Source organism: Nyctibius grandis, chromosome 6 (genome assembly GCF_013368605.1).
Source record: "Nyctibius grandis isolate bNycGra1 chromosome 6, bNycGra1.pri, whole genome shotgun sequence".
Taxonomy (NCBI): domain Eukaryota; kingdom Metazoa; phylum Chordata; class Aves; order Nyctibiiformes; family Nyctibiidae; genus Nyctibius; species Nyctibius grandis.
The window spans coordinates 62558121-62584211 of record NC_090663.1 but is presented as its reverse complement, the minus strand read 5'-3'; the positions used below and the strand labels follow the sequence as shown (position 1 = coordinate 62584211).

Sequence of the window (26091 nt, the reverse complement as noted above, 5' to 3'; positions counted from 1 at the left end):
TTGCCCCTTCTAAGAGGCAATGCATTAGTTACTGTCCATAAAGTGTTCCAAAGTTTCTGAAGGAAATCTAGTACAGCATGAGGATATTGCAGAGCATTTTCTTTAATACTAAAAATTACAAATTAATAGGAAGCCTAGATGCCAGAGCTTTTAAAAAATCCTGTAAAACCATGTTTTTACCAAAAAAACACGTATATTTTAAATGTTACACACTACAAAGCCAAACTTCAGATGCATATATACATAATAATAGAAGATACTTATCCTCAAAATCTGAGAATCATCAAAAGTGCATATAGCACCATCCATAAATAGATCTATACACAGTCATCTTTTCCACCCTGAAAAAATCTATTGCTCCCATCGCCAAAGGTATTTGAAAAATTACACAACAGATGTATATAACCATGAGATTGACATACAAACTATGAGAAATTACCATATATATTTACTCAGTTTTATGTGCCTCCCAAGTGTCAAGCTTTACGGTGCATTTTGTCTCATTTTGAGGATTTGCTGTGCAGTCACAAGCATGAGAAACGTACTACTACTAAAACAAAAGCTGTCTTTCCTACAAATTCATTTGGCTGTGTGAGCGAAAACTTTTAAAACACATAAAATATCCTGAAGCTCTTTCAAAATTCTAAAAGCTGATAACAGGTTCTGTAGGGTTTGGCTAGATACTTTGGTATCTTAACATATTCACAGAAACAGAACTTTGCAAAGCATATCAACATGGACTCTTGGTATAGAAATATATTCACACAGGGAGAATCCAGAATATTTAGAGTCTGGAAAACTTTCAAGGGAAGTTGAGGGAAAGTAATTCATGAAAGGAATTACAGGTGCAAAATCATGTTACTGAACCTAAGCACTCCCTGCTTTAGTCTCTCCCCACCCCTGTGTCACCTTGTCCAACCCTGTAAGAGTCACAGCGACCACTTCACTAGCCTTTTTTGTTTGGGACAGACATATTGGGCCAATAAACCTCACTCTCAAAAACTAAAGTCTTAGTGGTTTTTTGTCTGTCTTCTTAACCTATCTAAAAAGATTACTGTGATTAACAGAAAACAGCTGGCTGGGGCAGATTATTATCCCAAAAGATTAATCTTCCAAAAGATTAATTAACTTTAACCCAGATTCCACTCCTTCCCATGTAACTTATGCAGGCAAATGACATGAGTTCTACGATGTCAGTGCATTTCGAGATACACTCATGGGCAAGGCATTGTTTATAGTTATCTCTTCTCTTGTCTGACACTGCACCATTGCTAGGATTGCCCTCCGAAACCTGCAAAGGACAAGAAAGGAAAAGCAGAAAGATCATTAGCTGGAGAACCAAATACAAAGAAAAACTGGGTGAGCTGACCTTAAGTATTACAACAGTTTTCAATTTTAGTAAAACTTACTTAGTAACAAATGGTGTATCTGGAATTCAAAAGGACCTGATTATTTTTCACTTCCCTGTACAGGAATAAGTTCAGTGTTTCTTCTGCAACAGGAGTCATAGCAGCTTTTGCTTACCACAGGACAGGGTATAGCCATGACAAAGATGGACTTACAGAATGAGGAAAAAAATGAGATAGTTTTTCATCGACTCAGCAGGATCAGATAAGTTCACCTAGACAGATCACAGGCTCTGCTTCTAGATGGATGCCTCTTTGCAAAACCCAGTTCTCAGTCACACACAGTTGCTTGGTTAGCGCATTTGATATGCTTGCTCAAAACAGAAGAACAGGCTTAGCTTATTTACTTTAATGAAAAGTGTCAATCTATCCTAATCAGTCAGAATATGACACATCCCAAATCAAGCAAAGAAATCTACAGAAATTATATGGCACTAAGCCGCCACACATTTTGGCCACAGTCATTAAAACCAGTCTACTGCTGATGCAACCCAAATTCCATAAAAAGTCCCTGTGAGAAACCACAAAGGGACTTTCAAAACTGTCTTACAAAAGCTTCGTGTGTTCTCAAAACTCTATCAATTCAGTATGTTCTGATGATGATCAAAACAATTTTTTTTAGACCTTTCTGTCCAAAATGTCATCTTTGGTAAATCAGCGATGGCTTAGCCTTTGCTCTCTTCGCTAATCAGTTTGTCATATTTTACACATGATTCTTCTAAAGTTAGATGATATGCTAAAATCATGAAGTAGACTGATGCTAAATTAAGAACACTTACTTTTTGTTTGCAATGACATAAATGCAGGGATTATAGAACGTGGAAGATTTTGCGAATAGAGGAGCTATGATGGCCATTGCAGGAGAAATTTTCTTTGGGTCTCCAAAGGAAGACCATAAACAGACAATAGAATATGGAGACCATGCCACCAAGAACATTACAATCATCACAATAGACATCTGTAAAACAAGAAGAACAGACACACAACCAATATTACTTGAAGATGAAGACCTCACAACCTAACCTCAAAAACACACGCACCTGTGTTGTGAAAACAGAGCTATCCAGAACCAAATAACAACACGTTAAGCACACCTGGCAAATTTTGCCAGGTTATAATGAAATCTCACTTTGGGGATTTAATAGCACATCACACTGCCATGTATTTTGGCATGCTGTCATTTCATTACGTACAATCTTCCTTCACAGTCAGTGCTATGGATTATGTTAAATCTGTCCATCAGAAGTTTAAATGGTCAGAGAGGACGTCACACATGAATTATGACCACTGTAACAGGTCACTCTGGGATGCTATTACAAACAATAAATATGAAGAGAGAGAAAAATATAAGACAAACGTTTAATAAGGCTGTTAATAAAAATGTTGTATAAGGCTTAACTATGGTACAGTTAAATAAAAGAAAGTAAATGTTCTAGGACACAAAGGCTCAATCCATATACTTAAGGAACCCAGAAGTGTCTGTTTGGTTTAATGAAGAATTTAGCCATGTTCAAGCACCATACTGAGGAGGTATCTGAGCAGTCATGTCTTCTCTGCCTGCCTGTCAGAGAGAACAATCTGGGCATGTTGGGGCTCACAACCCCCGAACACACCACGCCACAGCTAGAACTGAACAGTGACAAACTGGGGGTAGTGGAAGGGTAGGAGAGGAATCAACTGGGACAGACTGTTCTGGCTTTTGTCAGGGACATAAATCAGTAATGGAAATGTCAAATTAATCAAGAGGACAAACCAAATCACTAGAAAGCCAAACAAAACTGCAGGGCTCTTCATATGTACAGGATTCCCGTGTTGTTTACCTATACCTTTACTCAGCCTTTCAGTGATGAACAAAATGAGAAACAAGAAGTAAATGGCTACTTTGAATGAGCTGTTCTAGAGAATAACCAATTAACAAGCAGTGACTCTCCACAGAAGATTCCTATTTAAATACAAACATAATACCTATCGATAATCATGTAAAGAAAGAACCCTTTCATTTATAGGTTTGTTTAGTGGTTGAAAGCTTAGAAGATACTAATTTGTGAAAAAGCAAGCAGCCCAATTCTAAAGGATACTGCTTAACTCCAAAGCTTCAATCTTTTTTTTCCCTTTTTTTTTTTAAATATAACTCAGTGTCTTCAACTGCATAACAGGAAAAAAGCATTTTCTTCACAAATGTGAGTCTAAATTTATAACTGAATCCTCAGTTTCAAGCATTCTGAAAATTATTCAGAAGACCAAAATGCTCAAATTGGTATTTTTAGGTAAAAGTTTCATTTTTCAGAATTTAGCAATGAGAAGGTTTTCCAAGAAAGTTTAAGTTTGCATTGATAAGTCATTAAAAAGCTTCAGTACATACTCTTCTGTCCAATTCTCTCCCACTTTTTCATCATGCCTAACCATAAATCATATCTTTACACAAAATCAAAGGAGCTAGTGAACTTCAACTTTTCTCAAGGACTTTTACACATTAAAAGAATGTCAACCTTCCAGGCAGGATATATCATTTTATGCCATAACTCACATTTGCTACTGTTTACATAAGAAAGAAATAAGCTCAACAGACTGCAAAGAACAAGGGATCGGAATCACACAGCTCTGGAGCTTGGAAATGCACTTTCCTTTCTAGGCCATGAGTTCAAACCAGAGCTGACCAATCCATTTCAGACCAGATACACCTGTGAACCTAGCAGAAAGCCTAAGGACTCTGCAGACACAGAGTAGAAGTCCTCCTAGGACACCTCTGAGGTATGTTTCTAGATAATGACAGAGGGCAGAGGCAAGGAAAATTCATGTTGTTCCCAGCCTTCAAAGTAGCTGTTCATCTGGAAAGAGTATTAGGCAAAAAGTAAATAGTCTAGTGTTGTAAGTCAAGCCAAGATTTTTCACCAAGGCTAAATTTCAGTTAATATTTAGTGCGACAGGAAAAGGGAAAATGTAGGAAACAGAAAAGCTTAAAAGGCAGCACTTTTCCTTTGCCCCCACGATTTTTAACACAAAAGAACATGCTTAAAACTAACATGCCCTCATTTACCATACCTTTGTCACATCTACTTGGTCAGACCAATCTATGTTGATGCTCTTCAGGCAGTTACTGCTGGCATATTGTTTCATTGTCCGGGAAACATTGTAATAACAGTAAAACATGACTGTTAAGGGTACAACAAAATTAACAGCAATTACACTCATTGTGTAGGAAACAAAGGACCTGATAAGACAGAAAAACAAAACACAGTAACTTAAAAATAGCCATCCATGAAAAGTTACTAAAGAATTTGACATTTTGATTTGATTATGAAATTTTAAAACAAGCTTTTAAAGAATTAGGAAATTTTTCTTTAGCTTTTATTTTTTTATTAGCAACTACAAGTCTTTCAGTTTTCAAGCATGGCTTAATTCCTATGTTTTTTCCAGACTTGCTCTATATTACTTCCATTGTTTTAAAATGATTTTTATAAATTAGGCTTCATACTTCAGAAAGAAGTTATGCTCATACAGTGGTGAATTAAATAATCTTAGCCTTCAACGAGACAGCAAATTTAAAAGAAAGGGTGAAGGGGAATCTTACACATCATTTTTCCTCCAATTTACTGTGCACGTTGCTCCAGTGGGATCTGGAGCGTAGCTAGCCCAGCCTACAGCAGGCATGGAAGCCCAAAAGACTGCATTTATCCAAGCAGCAAGGATTAGAGTGGCATAGCTACGGGTAGTCATTCTTCTTCCTGTGGCCAAGCACATAAAATCACAAACCGTTGTCATCTTTTCCTTCTTTCCAGTGTACAACTTGAATGGTACGTGGCTTCCAGCAAGCACATACCAGGTTAATAATGATCCTTTCAAAGGCCTACACTCCCAAACACTGTAGCACACCTGTTTCATAGTGCTGAACAACATCTCAAGCCTTCCAGCCTTAAACACCACTTCAATACCATCACCCATCCCAACTCACAGTATACAGGCAACACCTGATCCTAACCCCATGCCAAAAAGCTTATTATGCAACAGTGCATTCAAGTACATCTTTGCGTGATTGCAGGGGGAGGAATTAACTGTTACAATACAGCTGTACCAGAGAGGAGAGAAAAACATCCAGTACAGTGTTAACACAACTCTAGAGGCAGACACCCGCTTGCAAGACGTCGAAACCTTCCACAGCTAGAGGCTCTCCGTGTGCTTCTGTATATGGATGGGGCCCTCTAAAGACCGAACAGCCATGAAAATACAACTTATAACCAGAGTAACAGCCTAATTGCAAAATTTTCACTTTCACAAGCAGTACCATCCATGCCAATTAGATAACTTAACCAAGTACTAGAGGATCATGCCCTAAATGCAAATTATGTCCAGCATTGTAATTATGGAGTCATTCATGAGAAAACAATACAATTAGACTCTTATTTCATAGAAGCCCAACAGCGAACCATTTTTGAACATAAGTACAGTACCTATATCAGGCCTGCAGATTGTCAGATAACGGTCAACTGCAACAACGGTGAGCAAACCAATACTTGCCATCCCAAAAAAGATATTTAAGGCAGCATAGATCTGAAATTAAAACAAACAAAAAAACCCTTTCTGAGAAATCTTTCAAAGGTACAAGCACAAATTTGTGGACTGAATCAAGGCACTACAATACATTACATTCAGCCAGTGTTCTCTTCCATAAGCAAGGCAGTGAAGGAACTAATTAAATGCAGCCAATTTGGAGCTGGCTCATTTAAGATTAAACATTTCAAAAGCAACTTGCTTGTGTGCACATCAGAAATCCTAAAGACAGTCTAAAAAGCAAATGAACACCATACTTCAGTAAGTAAATTTTGAGATTCAGAGAGAAAGAGTTTGGAGGTGGGAGGGGTTCAATTCATGTTTTCGATATATCTTAAAGAACCCTGAAGAGCATTTGATTCATCAAAAAAGTTACGGCTTTAGCAAATGTGAGGTCCTGAATTGTCACTCTTTCCCCTGTTGTATAACTATGCTTACTTCACAGATATGGTACCCTGGTTTTCCCCGTCAGCCCGCATTTTCACATGTGTCAGATTTACCGCACACAGGGACATATGCTGCAATCCCAACATCCTCCAAATGCATCTGCCCAGTCATCCCAAGGGTAGCCTGACCAGGACGGATGACTGGGAGGGCTGTGTTACCACTGGCACCCCAGAAATAGAGAGCCCTGTGCCAGACTACATGCCACCAGTGGTTATAATAGAACCACATGACATTCAGCCATCTCAGTTCATTTGATTTAGGTTGACATGAGTTGTGCTTCAAGTGATCTTAACTCCCAAAGCATTGGTAGTCAGATTTCACATCAACTTCAACCCACTAAAAAGCAGTCTAGATCCAAAGATGTTAAAAGTGAGGCTTCCTGTCAAACATTGACTGAATTTTGAGCTTGAAATAACTGTGTACTCAGGCAAGTGATGTCAGATTGTTATAAACATCCATTATATAAAGGTCCAAAATGTATAGTGTTGCTAATATTTTCCTTGACTCATGTTTTCAGCATACGTCCTCACATTACTACTCATTTTCCTGGGCACTTAAGCCCAGCAGTCTTTTAAAAAAGTAGATTTAAATCACAGTACACAGCAAGCAAAGTGCACCATCTCTCTGCTATGGAAGCATAATTTTTCAGTCAGTCTATTTTTAAAAATAGACAGCTATTAAAACTAGGATAAATCTTTAATGGAGACCAATAGCCTTGTAGGCCTTCATTTTGGATATCCTAATAGTCCCATCCAAAAGAACATGTATTTGGCAAGCAGAGCTCATTAACATCTGACAAGCTCATCATCAAAACAGCAGCCACATCCAAAGTCTTTTAACTATCAAATAAGTCATCAAATGTGCATGTGCTACTATAACCTTCTTCATTTGGGGATTTTATTTCCTAAGCCTTCTTAAAGCTATTTTAAAATCTCTAGTTGATAAACATAAGGTTACACTTCAATGTTTTCGGATTAAAAATATAAATTTGGAATGAAATTCACACAAAATCCTATGTCCAGAAATTGTTGACATTACAGAACATCAGCTTCGGGTCTAGAGTCAAAATTTGCATCTCCATCTTATCACTTAAAAGAAGAGCTACTTCTTTTAAGTAGCCTTATTAAGTAGTCTTATCAAGTAGAGCTACTACTAATTTCTCAGTTTGCTTTTAAGTGTTCAAAACTTTCTCCCTGACTGAATTGCAATACCTGGCATCCAGTATACCCAAATTTCCAGCTTCCGTGCAGGTCTGAGGCAGCAGACATGGGGTAACCAATGCCACTAACACCAATGTCAGTAAAAGCCAAGTTGATAATAATTGCGTTGGTTGCTGTCCGAAGCTCTTTGTACTTAACAAAGATGCTTAACACAACAATGTTACTGAAAATGCTTATGACTCCTGTAAAAACAGAAAAAGGGAAACTTTACAAAAGATACATGCCAGCCAGTAACATACATGTAGAAGAAATACAGCCTATTGTAATATCCAAGTCCTAAATAAGTTTTATTTTTGGTCAAGTACAATTTTGCAAAAAGGACAGGACACCTGAAGAGGAGAGAAAAGCTCTTCCAATTAGGTAACTTTCACTTGGATTCAGTAAGGGCCAAAAGTGGAGTGTTTTGCTGAAACTGGGACTTTTGATGCAAAGACAACAAGCATAGCAGAAATTCAAAAGCATCTAGGATTACAATTCAAACACTCCAGCCATCGAGTACAGTGCTATCTTCCATGGCAAAAAAAGAATGCAGGTTGGTGACTGGCAAAAAAAGGCAGGGCTTACGATGCACCTGATCTAGCAGACGGCTCCTTCCACCACCTGAGATCTTCCTTTCTCAATGGGGAGTTTCCACTGTGCATTCAGACAATAATCCTGGGCAAAAGGAATATAGAAACTTTGACTTCGTTACCACTATCCTGGCCAGACTAACTCCCCTCTGCTCATGAGGTCCCAGTCCTTTGCAAGCATCAGAGTTGGCTCAGGTTGCTGCAAATTGTATTTTCTAAGCCCTGTCAAGCAGCCTGGATGACCCGCACAGCCTGCTGCAGTGGCACGGCTGGGCCTGCACCAGAGCTATTTCCTCCACCTGCCAAGCTCTAGGGCTGTGTCATAGCCATGGTAAAAGTCCAGCTCCACACTGAACTTGCTCCTGTCTCACTAACCTGTATATTTTTAAACTTCTTTGGTCTGGCTTGACTCAAACCGTGTCTGAAGTCTATTACTAGGCAACACAAGAAATGGCCAGCAGACAAGGGGTTGTAATAAAGAAATACAGTACTAAAGCTAAAATGTACTTTTTCCTCACTTCATGTCCAATTCCTCTGAAATTTGCTTTGGACTTAATGCTCTTCGAGGTGCCTGGGACACTCTTCAGAACCCTGAGCATCAGCAAGCTTTTCTGATCCTGGTGATCTACATTAAAACCTACAGATCCTCCTTTTTCCCTGCTTTTCCTCCTTCACAGCCAAATCCTACTCACTCTTGGAGTGAGCTTACATGGCACTCCCATAAAACACGGGGTTTTTTGTTGTAGTTTTATTCTCTTCAGACTCTAGCCTGTTGCAGAGATATCCAGAGCAAACTCCCATCCACTAAACATTTACTAACCCACTACTAATACGAGTTATTAATAAACAGCTAATAAGGTTTAAAACTCCCCCTTGCATTTCAGCAGAGAAAGACTAACAGCCCTTATCAATTTTATGGAGAATTCCAACATGTTCAAGCAAATGTATTAATGTCATTAAAAAAATAACTTGTAAATAATCACAGGAATTTGTAAGTTGTTCATAGATTCCCTAGTCTGGCACAGCTGTTACAGTATCACTGAACCAAATCCTAAACTTACAAACAGTTGTATAGCCTGGGCATCTTAAATTACAAGTGCGCAGTGGAACGTTATGTTGATAAAAGTCTAACAATACATTATCCGTGGAAATTCCCCTCAGATTTTTTTTTTATTTAAAAACTTTCACCTATGAATCAAAATACTGTAGTTTTAATAATCACAGAGCTGAGGCATGATTCTGTAAGGAGCTTGAGTGAATGGCTGTCATACTGAGTGTGGACTGCCAAAAGCAGACCCATCTTCTTTCACAGTCACTGCCCATCCTGCTCCAGTCCCCTGGCAATCCATCACCTTCACTGATGGGATTTCTGCTCCTCTATTGCCTCCACTAAAAACCTGACACACACAGCTTAGCTTTTGCTGACATGCCTCTGCGGAAAAGGCAATAAGGTTTTTAAGTATTACACAATGTTCTTCCATCTCTGTCACTGTCAATGCTGGAGGACAGAGCTAAAAATTTCTAACATCAGTTTATAGTCAGACTACAAACACGCTGCAGTTCAAACAATAACCTCAAATCAGCAGGGTTAGAAAACCTGAGAGCAAGAATCGGTTTCAAGCACTTTAGCGCTACAGCTGAATTTTGAAGCCTTCAACTGGTATTGATATGGAAATTCCTCCAAATCATGGAAAGTCCTGTGGACTCCACCATTGGCAGTCCACAGGAACACAATCCATAAATTTATAAACACGAGCACACACCCCAGTGCATCAAACTGAGGAAGACATTTCTAGAGTAAAACACACATCAGAAGTACCATCTGAACCACTATGCTCAGCAAGAGCTTTGTTAATACTATGACAGACATGAAAAAGGGGAGAAGGAAAGCCAGTGAAATCATAATAACATACATAAAAATATAACAAAGATGATACTTGGATAATGGACACTAGGGACACCACCAACTCTTCAGCTTTTAAATGGAGTTTCTCCATTTCAATTATGTAAATCGGTACCTTCTTCATTATACCTGAAACTCACATAAGGAGTTTCACTGCAACATCTTATTAATCAGTACCAATCTCCTATATTACAGAAACTCTCTTAACAGATTCAGTAATTTTAGAATCAAATGAGGCAAAATTACAATTAAATCTTGGCTATCTCTCTTTCTATTCTCTTTTTAAAACCATGAAGCATGCCTGTTCTCAGGTGCAAGTCTCCTGGTTAGTACCTGAAAATAACATTACAGATTATGTATATGTGCATATGTATATCTATGTGCATACGTATATCTATGTGCATAGCCACACAGATGCCATCAGCTATCATATTCACTCATTTCAGGAATGACACTTTGATGCTAGGAGCCCCTAAAATGAAGAAAAGCAGGGAACTGGGGATCTGATCAGAAACCAACACCACTGTAAAATCACTCGCAGTGCCAGTTCTGTCAGCTCTCCTGCTGACAGGTAGTATGCCATCTCTTGCAAGACAGGAAGCAAAATAGAATTACAAGTTTATAAAACAGTACAGGCTTCTTATGAGGCATGCTCTAACAGATATTACAGCTACCAAGAATGAAATCAGAAATACAACAGGACTGTAAACTCATATCCTCAGGGTGAAGGAAGGATCGTGCTAGACACACTTAAATTTAGTGCTTCAGAGCCCTATCTTAAAATGAAGCAGGGGAGGGGAGGGAACCAAACCAAACCAAATCAGGGAAAAGAAAGTTGAAATTGATAAGCCTATATTCATTAAAAATTTTAGCACCACTAAAACAAATTAATAACAGAGCCAAAAAAAAAGTTCTGGGGAGCAAAATGTAAGAAAGAAGATGGATTCCATCTTGAACAAAGTGAGAAAAGACATGTAGATTCAATAAATGCTCTCTTCCCTGTTTCTGAGAATCAGGTCAATTAGAAGAACAAAGTTTCTCCAGACAGCAGTTAAGCAGCGTCAATTAGAAGGGCAACAAAGCTGGTGAAGGGTCTGGAGAACAAGTCTTATGAGGAGCGGCTGAGGGAACTGGGGTTGTTTAGCCTGGAGAAAAGGAGGCTGAGGGGAGACCTTATCGCTGTCTACAACTACCTGAAAGGAGGTTGTAGTGAGGTGGGTGTCAGCCTCTTCTCCCAGGTAACAAGCGATAAGACAAGAGGAAATGGCCTCAAGTTGTGCCAAGGGAGGTTTAGATTGGATATCAGGAAAAATTTCGTCACCAAAAGGGTTGTCAAGTGTTGGAACAGGCTGCCCAGGGAAGTGGTGGAGTCACCATCCCTGGAGGTATTTAAAACACATGTACATGTGGCACTTATGGATGTGGTTTAGTGGTGGACTTGGCAGTGTGAGGTTTATGGTTGGACCCTACGATCTTAAAGGTCTTTTCTAGCATAAATGATTCTATGATTTCTTAGAGGGCAGGGAGTGCAGACCAAGCCCAAGACCTTCAGTAACCTGAAATCATCAGCTGGGATGAACTCATGCGATTCAGAAAAAGCACATGGATGCTGTCACTTGGCCTGTGAAACGTCTGAGGGTTAAACAACTATTCCATATTTCTTTAAACCTTGTAGTTTTCTGAAGATGAAGATAAAAACCTCATGAACTGATCAAGAGGAGAAGAATTTCTTATTTTCCTTCTTCCCAGGGAAGCAACAAAAACTAAAGGCAGACCAAATGCAAATACAAGGCCAAACAGAGTTAAGCAAGGCACATGGGTAGTAGCATCAAAACAACAAAGGTTAGGTCCGTGTATAACACAGAATTTACTTTTCCGGTTAGCATTTTAGAATTAAACCAGAGCATTTCACCATTATAAGCGGAAGGATATCCATGAGGCAATATTGCTTCCTGCAGTCTGAGTATCCCTGTTGTCATCACTAAAATTAATACACTGACCACTGTAGAGTGCAATACTTAACAATTACTTCCTTCTCAGAAAACAATTATTTGCAAAAGAGAGAAGCATTCAAACCTTTTAAAAAGCAGCATAATGACGAACACTGTACCTGTACTTCATTCTTATTGTTAGACATATGCTTATTCATGCAGCTTACATTTTCCAGATGTGAGATTTGCTGTGGTAAGGCATTTGCAAAGCAATCAATCATACTTTCACAGATGTTATAGACCTAACTGTCAAAAACGTTCCTCATTAAGAAAGCAAAGTCCAAGCTACAGGTGAAAAATTTACTAGACCCCCCCAATTATAATAAGAATAAAAAAAAACCCACCACAAAGTAATCCAACTTTTTTTTTCTAAAGGCATTTAATTTACATGCAAGATTAAGAAAGAAGAGCTGGGTCGATTCTGGCTAATCCCATTCATCATATATGATAGCTTTGATCCCTAACACCAGGTGGTCAAACTATCTGAAAAGACCACCTTGTTACACACAATGTAATCAATTTTAATTAAAATATAACAAGTATCATACATATTTGCAGCACCTAATAGATCCAGTTACCTGCAAATAGTGTGGTAGTACTGCAGAGTGTGGCTAGCCCTCCAATACTTGACCATCATCCATCTCTAAAGCTTCTTAACAAGTCTACTGATCTGTGTAGCTGTTCAACCAATTTCTCTAAAAACCTGAAATAATTTATTGCCTTTGCATTCAAAAATATCCTCTTTACCAGAACAACAATTTGATACCTGCCACTTCAAACAGATATGCTAAATAAAATGTGACCATCAGCAATACTATTTCATATAAACCTGAACTACATTAATATTTCAATGTATTTTAAAAGCGAATTATAACATAGAAAATGTATGGTACAGTCTATGAATAAAGTATTTATAAATTGATTTAATTTTCCATAATAAAGTTACAGAAGGTCTATTTTTAAACACAGTAGGTTTCAGGTTTTGGTCAGGTTGATATTTCATTGCTATAGCACTCAATGCTTCAGAAAAACATTACTGAAGCAGTTGTGGTTATAACAATGAGAAAGTTTTCAAGGGAAAAAAATAATACTTCCATAATCATTCAAGTTTAGCCAAAGGCCATTGCAGTCACAGGGAACGAACACGATGTCAAGCCTTCCAGCATGCTTTTTCTAACACGTGTCATCGGTGAAAAATACAGCTGCAACTGGAGTCTGCTCCTCTCTGATTAATGACCAGCTCCCTCCCTCTAAGTCACATTCCAACCCTTCCCCTTACAACCCCCTTACAGACACCCGCTCACATGCTCAGACTACACATATATTACTACGAACATGTGGCCCAGAAGAAATCTCAAGATAGCTTCAAGCACATCACAGAAAAATGCAAGATGTGACAGCTATGCCCTATTTTTATCTCTTTTGCAAGCTGGCAGAAATTAATTCTCACTCTCTTCTATAATTACATATCAACAAAATATATTTTTCGAGACATAACGCTGCCTTCAAATATAGAGCAGAAAACTTAGATGTTTCTGCACACCTCATCAGCCTGCTGATTGCTAACTTGTCAGTAAACTACAGAGAAAAGCCATCAGACATTTGTGTAATACAAAATGAAATACCATCGCTGTTACTATACAAAATGAGCATTCAGATCTACAGTTCTATTTTAAAAAGTTACGCAACAATTTGCCAATGCCCATACCTGCCGTTATTAAGTAAGCTGCGACTATGTTGTGCTCAGTCTGTGTAAAGGCTGAATGAGCTTCATTGTCACTTTCTGAGGAATTGGATGAATCATTCCAAGGCATTTTGGACAAAAGAGACTGTCGTCTGTCCTCCGCAATAATTCATCAAGACGACGAAACACTACAAAACCCTGTCAGGCAAATTCTTTCATTATTCAATACTTACTGAACAATTGAAAAAAAGGGGGTAGGGGGGAGTTCCCCCCACCATTGACAGCCTCCAAGCACAATTTAATTGGACTAAAGTGCAAAGAAGTTTACACTCCCAGTCTATGCAGGAGATTAAAACAAAGAGCAGCACAGAACTGAGTACATTTCCAACAGTAAGCTTAAACTTCATTCTTACTGCTAAAGAGATTAACTGTCACATGCCCCCAAACTTTCCCCTTCAAACCTCTTGTGCAATGCTTCAGAAACCTGAATAAAAGTTGGCTCAGGTTCGTCGGTCATCAGCCTGGCTTGGAATTAATTCCCACCATCATAGCAAACACAAAAAACCATAGCACAACATAAAGACACAAATGTCAATTTCTTTAAAAAGTAGGATACACTTATTCAGATCCTTAAAGACCTGCTTCTTCAAGATTCTTAGTTCGATTTAAACTCTCAAGCTGACACAGACACAAGAAGAACACAGTCCAGTACTTCCTAAAGTGAAGCACAACTTTCAGAAAACTCAATTGCTACATTTCTAAAATAGCCTGGTCTGCAGAATATGGTTGTTGAATATGCCTTACAAGTCTGAACACCCTCCCCCTCCCAAACACACATATGTAAGCTTACTTTGGGCAAATTTTCTGAAGCAGAAATGGGAAGCAGACTGGGCAGAAAATTATTAGGCATTTTCCAAAGCCTTGAGCATCAGAAGCTCGTGTTTTCTTCTCTTCAACAATGAAGCAGCAGCACACCAAAGACCTTTTACAAAATCCTGCATAAATATTAGCTGCAATAAACCCTTGCCCAAAGAGCTTATATGCAGTATCAGTATAAGCAATCAAAGAAGGGGTTTCCCACCAGTTCCCCTTCATACAGTTTTTGCCTCCAGTTTTGTACTCATAATGGGTATAAAAATTACAAGGACGAGCAACCTGTGGTTCTTCAGTTGTATGTGGTTCACAGGCAGCTCAAGCAGGCTCACAGGCTAGGGACGTGTCTTCTGAGCAGCAATAATGGTGTAGCGACACAGGCGGTACTGAGGAATACAGCCATCCCACAGAAAGGAAGTATACCCGAAGAGCTCTTCCTTCTCTAACCCATGAAACACTCATAGAGCATTCCCTCCCACTCCTCAGCTTTCCAAACCAGAAATCCTGCATCTTTCACCCATTTGAATCTAAAGGTAAGAAAATTTTGATATAAAACTTGTGCAGTCATGACATTTAGTCATCATTAGTACAGATGATCATGTGTCACAGTTCTATCAGCAAACATTTTCTTTAAAGCCACTGATCTACACTCTCTATTAAGAGCTCTCAGGGTACTTGTATTATTACGGTATTTTTCCTGTCAGAAGAGGATTAGGCAGGAACAGGGTGGGAGGGTTCTGAAAGGAAAGATGATCTGTTTGGCAATGAAGCCACTTCCCTAGTGCCCCATAGTCCTGCCTCGAAAGATAAAAGTATAGCGATAATTTGGTATCTTTGCTTTCCTCCCCTGAAACTTTGGCAAGACTCAAAAGCACCTCAGATCTTGCAGCTTCCACAGAAGTAGGAGCCTGCAATGCTGAACATCTCAAAAAAGCAAAGCGTTACTATTTGCATTCAGATAAGATTCCAGACTTAGAGTAGCAGTTAATGAGACCATACAGATTTTATATGGACTTGTTGGTCAAAATGCAAGTTTCTAATATGTGCAGTCCATCCTATGTACCATCGTATTATCTCTGCCTCTTCTCTTAAATTTGGCTAATTTTACAGCATTGAGAGAAAAAAGTCAAAATTAAAGGCAGACATTATTTATCATTAACCTAAAAGTAATTTTTTCTAAAACACTGCACTTCATTAAACAAAGCCAAAAAGATAAAGCAAGGAATTAAATATTAAAGTATACAAATAATCCAGAAAGTTGGAATCACAGTTCCTAAACCAGATAAAATATGGTTTACCACATTGCTTTTTAATACTGGCATAAGAAAAAAAAAAAATCCCAAACCTCAGGCTGTTTTTATCCTCCAATAACAGTATTACTAGTGTCAGAGGGGCATTATATAATCTCAAGTGATGCTTTTGCTTCCCACTTGTCCCAGATCAGTAGCAACAAAATGCAATTTCTATTTGAGTCCATTCTTCAGTTTGTTGGTATCTGTATAGATACGGGGCAATGCAAAACTCATTACAGGGTTTAGCAAATTGCTTTCAGTTACGTGTAGAGTATATTTCAATCCATAAGTGATGAGAGTAGAGAAACTTACTGTATGCATTTAAAAATAATCAAAAAAATAAAAAAAACAAAAGCAAACCAAAACATCTTTCCTATTTTCAGTGGTAACCACACTAAAAACCCAACCCAACCCAAACCCCGCCACGTTCATTAAGCACATTACCACTAGAGGGTTCTATAAGGCAGAACTTCCCTTTAATTTTATTTTCACAAACAGACGCAAATGGTTCAAACCCAATGGAAAACAAATTAATAAAGTCCTTTTTTTCCTCCCTCATAGACTTTTACTAGATTTAAACCATTGATTGATTAGAAAAGTTTGACTCTAAGCTAAAGAGATTTTCAGCTGACTAAAGAAAACACCCTGAAAAATATGTGACTCCACAAAGCTTTTTACTTGCCATACTTCATGCAGTAGCTGTGCTTTTTTTAAAGACAACAGTTTCTTGCCAAGACGATACTTTGCACAACTGCAAATAACTTTGCACTGGTATGTATGTGACCATCCAGCATTGCTTCAGGCAAACATCCATAACTTCATGTCAGTGCTAGAGAGAATCCTTTCTGTTCCACAACAGCCAGTGCTGCAGACCTACATTAAAGCATCCCAATTATTTCCTGTACTCCATCAAATTTGTCTGTCAAACTAACATGGCAAATCTATGAACTATATTCAACCATCCTATCCCAGCAACACCACCAAATACAAAGAGAAAAAACACCCCTCCAAGAAGGAACGCAGGGGCACTAAAGCCATTCTCAATGTGTAACAATTTAAGCTCTACAATACACCTCCGTGTATTACTCTGTTTAGCAGGGATTTAGATCCCACATAGAAAAAATGTAAAACCAGATCTTTAGCGTGGCAAGGACGAAAGGCTCAAGGTCTTCCAAACACCTTTAAGCAATCTGATCCTAGAGACTCACCAACTGTCATTTTCAAAATCAGCTGAAAGTCAGACCCGATGTCTGGGTCAAATATCGCAGTGGCTAACACATTCACTTGCGACCACATTTTAAAAACGTGACTTGGTCGTTGAAACGCTCTGCCCCTGCCAACAGTGAGCACGTGCAGACACTGACAAGTGGACAAGGAGACACGTAAGGGACACCACTACTGCTGTGTCCTGGGTGGGAAGCCAAGCGCTGTGGGGCGCACTGAAGCCTACCTTCTTCCTGAGCTTCAGAGGAATATTGCAGGACAGCAACTCCCTTTGTGCTGCTGGAGTGGGTGGCAGGTGAGTTCTTTAGGCAGACCAGCCTTTTGTCCCAGTGGCTGCCAGTGACGGGAAATCCAGGGAACACCAGACTGCCATCGAGAGCCTACGCTGCCACTAACACCTTCCCCTCACCTGCCTCACTTCAGACTGCACTGTGAAGTGAGTCCACTGCACTGTGAGTTTCAAAAAGTACAGCTACTTGAAACTTCCTATTTCACAGAATCACAGAATCACAGAATGTTAGGGATTGGAAGGGACCTCGAAAGATCATCTAGTCCAATCCCCCTGCCGGAGCAGGATTGCCTAGACCATATCACACAGGAACGCATCCAGGCGGGTTTTGAATGTCTCCAGAGAAGGAGACTCCACAACCTCTCTGGGCAGCCTGTTCCAGTGTTCGGTCACCCTCACCGTAAAGAAGTTTTTCCTCATATTTATGCGGAACCTCCTGTGTTCCAGCTTGCACCCATTGCCCCTTGTCCTGTCAAGGGATGTCACTGAGAAGAGCCTGGCTCCATCCTCATGACACTTAACCTTTACATATTTATAAACATTAATGAGGTCACCCCTCAGTCTCCTCTTCTCTAAGCTAAAGAGACCCAGCTCCCTCAGCCTCTCCTCATAAGGGAGATGTTCCACCCCCTTAATCATCTTCGTGGCTCTGCGCTGGACTCTCTGCCAAGATACCTATTTCTGTCAGGGTGCTTCTGAGCCCACCTTTCCTATTCTCTCCAGAAAAAAACCTAGGATATCTGTAAGCACACATACAGAACTCCTAACACTTCACTTACTAGGATCAGGAGTACAGTGACAGAATCACAGACAGGATTTGAATAAACAGTTCAAGACAGAGAGGAAGGTGTCATATAAAATTAGAGAAACTGTATTTTAGTTCATTGCAGTATTACACTGCAGACAAGACATATCTTTATTTTTTTAAGACACAAAATATTCATCCACTACAGTCAGCAACTACTTGCATTAAGAGGGCAGGGTCATGCCATGGCATGGAGAAGACAAGGCAGAACAGGGGCTGGATGGGCCTTGCCACAATCAAACATGATCCTTCCCCATTCTGGGGAAAGAAAAAAAAAAGGCATCACCACATGGCAGACATGTCCAGACACTGCTTCCTCATATGGCAGCTCATTTCACATACAATCACTAAGGATGTTTTTCCATCAGCATCTGAACATCCTCCAAATCCACAAAAATCTAAGATTATAAATTTTCTCTGGATATTTGTGTCAATCCCATCCAACACTGTCTGCATGCGTAAGGCATGCCATAATGCTCCTCATGCATTTCTGAGCTGCGACTGCAATCCAGCTCCCTATTATCAAGATGCCGATCTTCCCTCTAGAACTGCAATGGATATTTAACCCCTCTCCACACAGACTTAAAAGTCTGCTGTGCCCCTGCAACGGCTTCAGGCTGACTCACTGCTCCATCTGCTGTGAGATTCAAAGCATACACTTCTTGTCCTAGGCTGCAAGATGGTACTTCACGCAACTGAAACATCAGCTGTCACACCATGCAATTTAAAGGTGATGGCAGTACAGTCATCTGATATCCTGGGAAAAAGTATGTCCTTAAAGCATGCAGTGAGAATATCAAAACAGAGCATGAACTGGATCTAAGAGTGAGGGCTGTGTTAAGTTAGTCTTCCAAAGCCAGAAGAATAGGGAAAGATCTAAGTCAGTTACCCACAACCAGCCTCTGAAACATCAGCGAAGAAATACAGCACAGCAGAGGATGCAATTACAAATATGACAAAAGTAATGACAATTCCAGCTTCACTGCAGGTTGGTACTGTTCAAGTGCAATGTGGTATGCCAGAGATGCAATGACTTGCATAGGATTTTGTCTAGATAAAGGGCAATTCTATAATGCCTCAAGTCAGAGTCCTATGTCACTTAGGCCTAGCAATACACAGCAACAGAAGTCTGAACATTTTCAGAGGTCTAGATTTAACTGACCTGGTTAAAGTCAAGTCTGTACCAGTACCAGGAAAACAGTAAGTATCCCTCAATTCCTGATCGTGTTGCGGTTGAACAGTAGACTTGGTTTCTTCTCACAAAAGTAGATCTAGCAGAAATTCCACTGTTTTGTGTTTTTTTTAAGATGAAGAACATTTTTATCCATTATCCTATGCAGCATCTGTTAAGACTTAATTGAATCTTGAACATTTGTTTTGCAACCTTGTTTCAAGTTTTGTTTCACAGATTACTCAAACTAACAGTCACATTTGTTAAAGTGACCAGCACCTGTCCAATCCTGGTGCTGCTAAATTACCTGTTTCTTTTTCTTAAGCAGAAGGCTAATATAAGTCATTTGCCTGTTACTGCATTCATTAATTAAAAAGTATAATAGTATGATCAATTCTGAAATGTACTTCTTTCCACACTGAACAAGATGTCCAAAATACTTTCATGTAGATTATTCTAACAGATCCCGATCCCTTTTCAAATGTGCTTGGTACTCATACTGTGAACAGACTCCTGGCTCTGGATGAAATCCAGGGAGATTCTAGTTTTCTATTCTTATTTCACTTCCCAAGTTAGAGAGGCACCCTGTTCTCCTCCATCCTTAAGATGAGACAGTTACTAGCTTTTCAACAATCCTCATAATGCATCCATCCAATTAAAGAGACCAAAGACTTGTGCAGACTTTTTCATGCCTTTTTTAAGCAATACTTAACTGAAAGCACTGTATGCAGAGGAGCCATATGATGGGCTGTCTAGATTAGCCCCACACAAGCTCAGAGCATCACGGCTGAGGTGCCAGGAGATCAAAATCTCAACAGAAACAGGCTAAGGGGGAGGTGGGGCAATTAAAAACGCTTAGCAATTTTAATCGTACCCAACTACACTGATATTAGGTGACTTAAGAATAGTATTAACCTTGTCTTACTCATTAGATAGCAGCTTCTAAGAATATGTCTTACTGCCTTTTGCTTTCATTGAGTTTTATACAGAAAAATACACAAAATATCCTTTGCTATCTTCCTTTCCTTTTATACATTATTATATATTAAAAAAAAGTCTATCAACACAAAATTTTGAAGTTTAGTTTGTAAAAAAAGGTACACAAAGGTTGTTTAAGCGGCACGTCCACTTCAGAGCAACCCAGAAGATTCAATATAAAAAGAGGATGAGAACTGGGGATCAGACACACACAGGTAACAGGTTCATACTGACGAATGTACATGTAGTGAACCTGTAGGGCTTTTTGAAAAAAAACATTTCAATTGATTGTTTACTCCAAACTCCAACATGAAGTCAAGCATTGACTACATCACTTGTCAGAAGCAAAGAGCTTAAGAATAACACTGAATCCCGGCTTCGTTAAAAAAGTTCAAGTATATTCTGAGCAATCTTCAGTTCTTCACCTGGGGCTATGCTCTCCTCACGTGCTGATCAACAGTCATTAAGTGTAAAAATAACTGTCATTTTACAGCTTCAAGTTCTTTATAAAAAGAACTTTTTCAGGGTCCTTTATAAAAATTTATCCTTGTTCTTCACCTCTGGAGATGATATGGCAAGGCAGCGGGGAGATACTCATGGCTCCATTTTTACTGTCCTCTTCCTGTTTTAAGAGGGAAGAAAAATACACCGAACAATTCACATCTTAGATGCATTTAAAGCAAATAAATTATATAGATAACACTAAATGAGTTGATAGAATAAAATAATTTATCATCATTATCTGTTCTCACAGTCCTTTTTGAATGCAAAAAACTAGCATGGTCTTACACAAGCATCAAAGGCACAATACTGTGCTTCGGTTTAAGCTAGCTACTATGATGCACAGAAACTTTTTGCATAAAACTATAAACATCTGTAAGAGATTAAAAAATACAACATTCTGTTTACTATTTAAAAGCTTTAGAAATCAGGAGCCATTCTTATTACTGAAATGTAAAAACTGCACACTCACCCCGAAAGCCTCCTCCACCACCTCTTCCTCCTCTGAATCCTCCTCCACCTCTTCCTCCTCTGAATCCTCCTCCTCTTCCTCCTCCTCTTCCTCCTCCAAATCCTCCTAAACACAGGAAAGAAACTACACTTTGAGAGGCATAGAAATGCTTTGTTATGCATAACAACTTATTTCATTGACAGCTTCTGAAAGGAAAAGAACAACAACCAAAAACCATAAACTGTCAGTTGCTAGGTCAATTACTAGTACATTGTCTCTTCTAGGGACCATTTGAAGCATTTTAGGTATTGTTTAATATCTGATATACAATGTCCAAAATACTAAAGACACTAGCAAAACTCCACATTAAACATCTTTCATGAGAGCAAAAAATTAATTACAACTATTTATTAATAATTATTAATTAATTACAACTCAACAGAACATTAAAACAATCAAAACAAAACACTTTGAAACACTTGCGCCTTGCTGCAAAGGGGCAGGGTAGAGACAAAGGGCAAGAAACTGCGATGTGAGAAAAAATTAACTTCAGCTTTCACTGAGGAGCACATCGCAGATGATGTTCAAAAGGCAAAGACGGATGAGACCTGCCAGGTCATTCACCCCTCTCTCAAACACTGCATTTCAAGTATTTGTCCTAACTAGATTTTCAGAACATACTACAAATACAGCTTTCACTGACAGTTTTGAGTGTGCATTATCTGCCGCCTTTTACCACAAGTTTGCTTAGTACTCATGCATTCTGTTTGTGTTATAAATAAGCATACTCTCTTCACTGTGCTTTGCAGCTGTTATTTAGCTAGCCACAGAAACCTAGGTCTTGCCTCTGGAAAGATATCACTGTCTCTTCCATTGAGTCATCAAACAGAAATACGCACATTTTTCTTTGCAATACCAACTATTGATATTCAAGTACTCAATTGCAGCTTTAACAAAAAAAAAATCAAACAAAAAAAAAACACAAACAACCCACCCCACATCAAAAAAACCCAACATTCCGCAGCTTCCATTCTTGGGATCTTACCTCTACCACCACCTCTTCCTCCTCCACGTCCACCACCACGTCCTCCTCTACCACCTCCCCTGGGAGCACCTTTTTCTCCGGGTGGCCTTGGCAAAAATCTCTGAAGGGGTAGCAGCTTTGCTGGATCAATGTAAAACTGTAGGAAGAGAGTTCTGTTAGGCTTTGAAAATACCAAGGCTAAAGAGCACATTAATATCACCCTTTACAAATATCCACAATTTGCTCTTAACCCTTCATGTCAAATCATCCTCTGCAAATAGCCAAATAAAGAAAGCATGCAAGAAATAAATCACAGTGTTATAAAGTCATTAAAATGCACATGATATTTGCACGAGTTTCATTTGTTACATCTTTTTTTTGCGGGGCAGGGAGAAGGAAGAAAGAGGCACACAAAAGTGAAACGGAAGAGGAAATGAATATGTTTGTTTACAAAGGACAACTAGCTTTTAAAGTTAATAAAAACTTTAAAAGCTTTTATTATCTGATGGCATAGAGTAATTTATCTAACTGATGGCATACAGTAGAACTCTCTTATTGAGATTGGCTAACCTTTTGCATTTTTTTAAATGAAGAGGCTTTCATGTTCTCAGACAGTTTCACTGAAAAATACTGTTACTTTCTTTAAGGAACACAGCAGGAAGAAAACATTAGAAATTGTGATTTTGATTATTATATGAAAGGCACATTCAGTTATTTTCTAAATCGGTATTTTATAAATGAAGCTAAATATCATCACCACAAATGAAAAATTACAATGAAAAGATCTGGAGAAACTATTTCCAATTTTTCTCAGGGTTTTTTTGTATTGGTATTTTGTGGTAAAATCATTTTTTCCTTGCATGGATTAAGGCATAAGGAATAACATGCCAGTGGAAAGAAACAAATTTGTATTGCAAGTGACGACCCCTTTAGCCCCAGGGTGACCTCAAGGCTTATCTGGAACAATTTACATGCTGCAGGGGCTCTGCCAGTGCTGCTGCTGCTGGGTGGTACAACTGCCTGGCTGTGGAAACGTAAGAGCCAGCAGGGACTGCTGGACCAACCACATGCCCAGTCTCCTCCTACAGCGAGGTGGCAGACACTCTCTGTGACCCCATGTGCACTCTTGTACAAATCCTTTGGCTCTCCAGTATGAAAGGACTATGAGGTTCCCAAGACCAGAAAGAACTGCTGGCCAACTCTGCTTAATTAAAACTCAAGAGTAAATGGGGAAGCAAGGAGCTGCAAAATACAGTAACGTATATTCTTAATATGTTACTGTAGGAAGAAAACAAGTTTCTGAAATTCAAATAATTCTGATGCAAAAAGTAAATCTGCAAGTTAATATATTCAGAGAGTGAGTGTGATTTAAACCTGCATTTTCCTCCACATTTAATGTGGGAGAGGAAAACACACGCAGCTAGTTACTGATGCTCAACCAACCAACACACGCTAAGCCTTACTGCCACGTTACAGGGTTACTACCCAAGTTGTCCCGCTTTTGTCATGGATTCTGTCAACCTAGCAGTGACAACAGAAAGGACCCAGTGCCTCTGTCTCCACAAGCTTGCTTTGCAAGAGGATGCCCTAGCACAAGCTCACTTTAACTGGCAGTTTAAGTAATAAGCTGGACAATGTGCAATAGGACATCCTAGCACAAACTCACCTTTATAATTAAGTAATAAGCTGGAGCAAGAGCAAGGTCCCCTAATGCACAAAAAAAAACCCCATTCCCTTGATCCAACTCTGTTATAGGTGAGTAACCTATAGAAGAAAATTTGGCCAGGTAGCTAGAAAAAGTAACATCTTGAACCACCATGGATCCAAAAGACATCTGCCAGTACTGGTACTGACTGAAAATCTCTGCCTGACATAACGTACTCTGCCATAGTGTAAAAGCTTTAAGAGAGGCACTTAATGTGAATGAGGCACCTACTGACAGCAACAGTTGCAACTAGACTTGTCCCTGTTCACATCTAACTGGTAGCCAAGCCTTGAACTATTCCAAAATCCTAGAGAAATTCCATTTAATAATCAATCAGCCTTTAAAAAACAAATATTGTACGTCACACATTTTTTTGAAGGATACAAAATCTCTCAACTGTCCGAAGATTTCATCCACTTTGCCAATCTGTTCCTTATTATCCAAGTACACTGGGGCGTTGAAATAAGGCACCTTGTTTTCTTCTGTTTTACATTTACAAACAAGGTCATCTTCACACGGATGCATGAACTCTCCCAATACTGAAATAAAGAGCATACAAGCTAAAGATCTGGAGCAGTCATTCTAAATTAAATAAATATAATCTCTTCATGTAACTTACAAACTACCCTTTCTGGAGGCCCCTGGTCATATCCGCCTCTGTTGAAGCCTCCTCGTCCACCTCCTCGTCCAAAGCCGCCTCGTCCACCACGATTAAAGACACCTCTGTCACCACCACCTCCTCCACGATTGAAGCCACCTCCTCTTCCTCCTCCACCTCCTCTTCCTCCTCCACCTCCTCTTCCACGAAAAGACATTCTCTACTACCTCCAAAACTGTGGACAAAAGTCAGTTGTTTAAGATGTAAAAGATATTTCACATTTGATTTGCTGTACAAATTAAAGTCTGCTGACTGCTTTGTTTGTTAATTTAATAGTCAGCCGTTTCAGTCCTCACTAAAAACATGCAGGCACGTGAAAAATCAAGTTTACACCTAAGACGTCACGCACTGCCACGCTTACTTATAAAAAGTGACGAGCGGTGATGGCACGTTTTTCACTCATACGCCTGAGGGCTGAACGTGGCACTCTCCAGCCCCAGGACAAGAATGTGCAACTGTCCCGCCCGAGCCCCGCCAAGGAGCCGCACAAACCGAGACCGCGCTCGGCGCGCACCCACAGCGCCCTTCCCAGGCACCCCGCAGGGCCCACGGGGCACCGCCTGCAGCCTGGCTACGGCGATCACCGCGACGGGGCCCTCCCCGCGCCGCCGGACCCCCGCCCGCAGCCCAGCGCGAACCCCCCTCAGGGCTGCCACCGGCCCTCCGGGCTGCGGGGCAAGAGGGGCGGCGGGGGGGGGGGGGGCAGCCCCGCTCTCCGCCCGCACGCGGGCGCTGAGGAACGGCCGACGGCCGCTACCGGCTCTGCCCCCCTTCCCGCGTGCCCCCACGCGCGCCCCAAGCCCGACCTCCTCGCGCGCGGCGTATCTCCACGTGCACGCCGTGCACGCCGTGCACGCCGTCCCCGCCGCCGCCGGCCGCTTGCGTCAGCAGCGCGCACCGCCACCGGGGAAACCGCCCACGCCGCCGGAAAGGAGGCTGCCTGCCGTAAATGAAGCGGCACCGTCGCAAAAGGAGGCCGAGTAACCCATCCTCCCTGGACGCCGCAGCTCCTGGCGTCGCAAGCGAGCGGCGGCTGCTGCCGCTGTCGCCGGGGCAGACGGCTAGCTCAGCCAGCCAGCGGCGGGCGGCCCGCGCCGCTCGCAAATACGGATTCCCCGTGTAAAACAGAAGGCTGCCGGAGGGACCCGCGGCGCCCAGAGCCACCTCGCAGCGGGGCGGGCTTCCCCGCACAGCGGGCGTCTGGGCCGGCGGTGCTCCGCGGCCCCGCCTCTGCGCCGGCAGCGCGTACCCCAGCGGGCGGGAGGCCCTCGGGCCCGCGCCGCGGGGCGCGCAGCCGGTCAGGGCTGCAGGTGACAGCGCTGCTGTGCCTGCCGGCCGCCGCCTCGGCTGCT

The 26091-nt window shown here is 40.5% G+C and overlaps 2 protein-coding genes across 2 annotated transcripts; both read right to left on the bottom strand.

Moving 5' to 3' along the window:
* Positions 1-1184: 1184 nt before the first annotated feature.
* On the bottom strand, positions 1185-15025 carry RRH (retinal pigment epithelium-derived rhodopsin homolog). Its single transcript, XM_068404110.1, has 8 exons — positions 14619-15025; positions 13793-13966; positions 7613-7803; positions 5855-5954; positions 4978-5131; positions 4449-4617; positions 2186-2364; positions 1185-1291 (listed from the first exon to the last, which is right to left on the bottom strand). Exons 2-8 carry the CDS (start codon positions 13896-13898, stop codon positions 1186-1188), a joined length of 1005 nt encoding a protein of 334 aa, XP_068260211.1. The 5' UTR covers positions 13899-13966; positions 14619-15025; the 3' UTR covers position 1185.
* A 3269-nt stretch (positions 15026-18294) lies between these two features.
* GAR1 (GAR1 ribonucleoprotein) lies at positions 18295-25659 on the bottom strand. The gene is made up of 7 exons (XM_068402846.1): positions 25546-25659; positions 24701-24914; positions 24466-24620; positions 22947-23006; positions 22398-22533; positions 21374-21478; positions 18295-21022 (listed from the first exon to the last, which is right to left on the bottom strand). The coding sequence occupies exons 2-7, from the start codon at positions 24894-24896 to the stop codon at positions 21009-21011; spliced, it is 666 nt and encodes a 221-aa protein (XP_068258947.1). The 5' UTR covers positions 24897-24914; positions 25546-25659; the 3' UTR covers positions 18295-21008.
* Between the last annotated feature and the right edge of the window lie 432 nt (positions 25660-26091).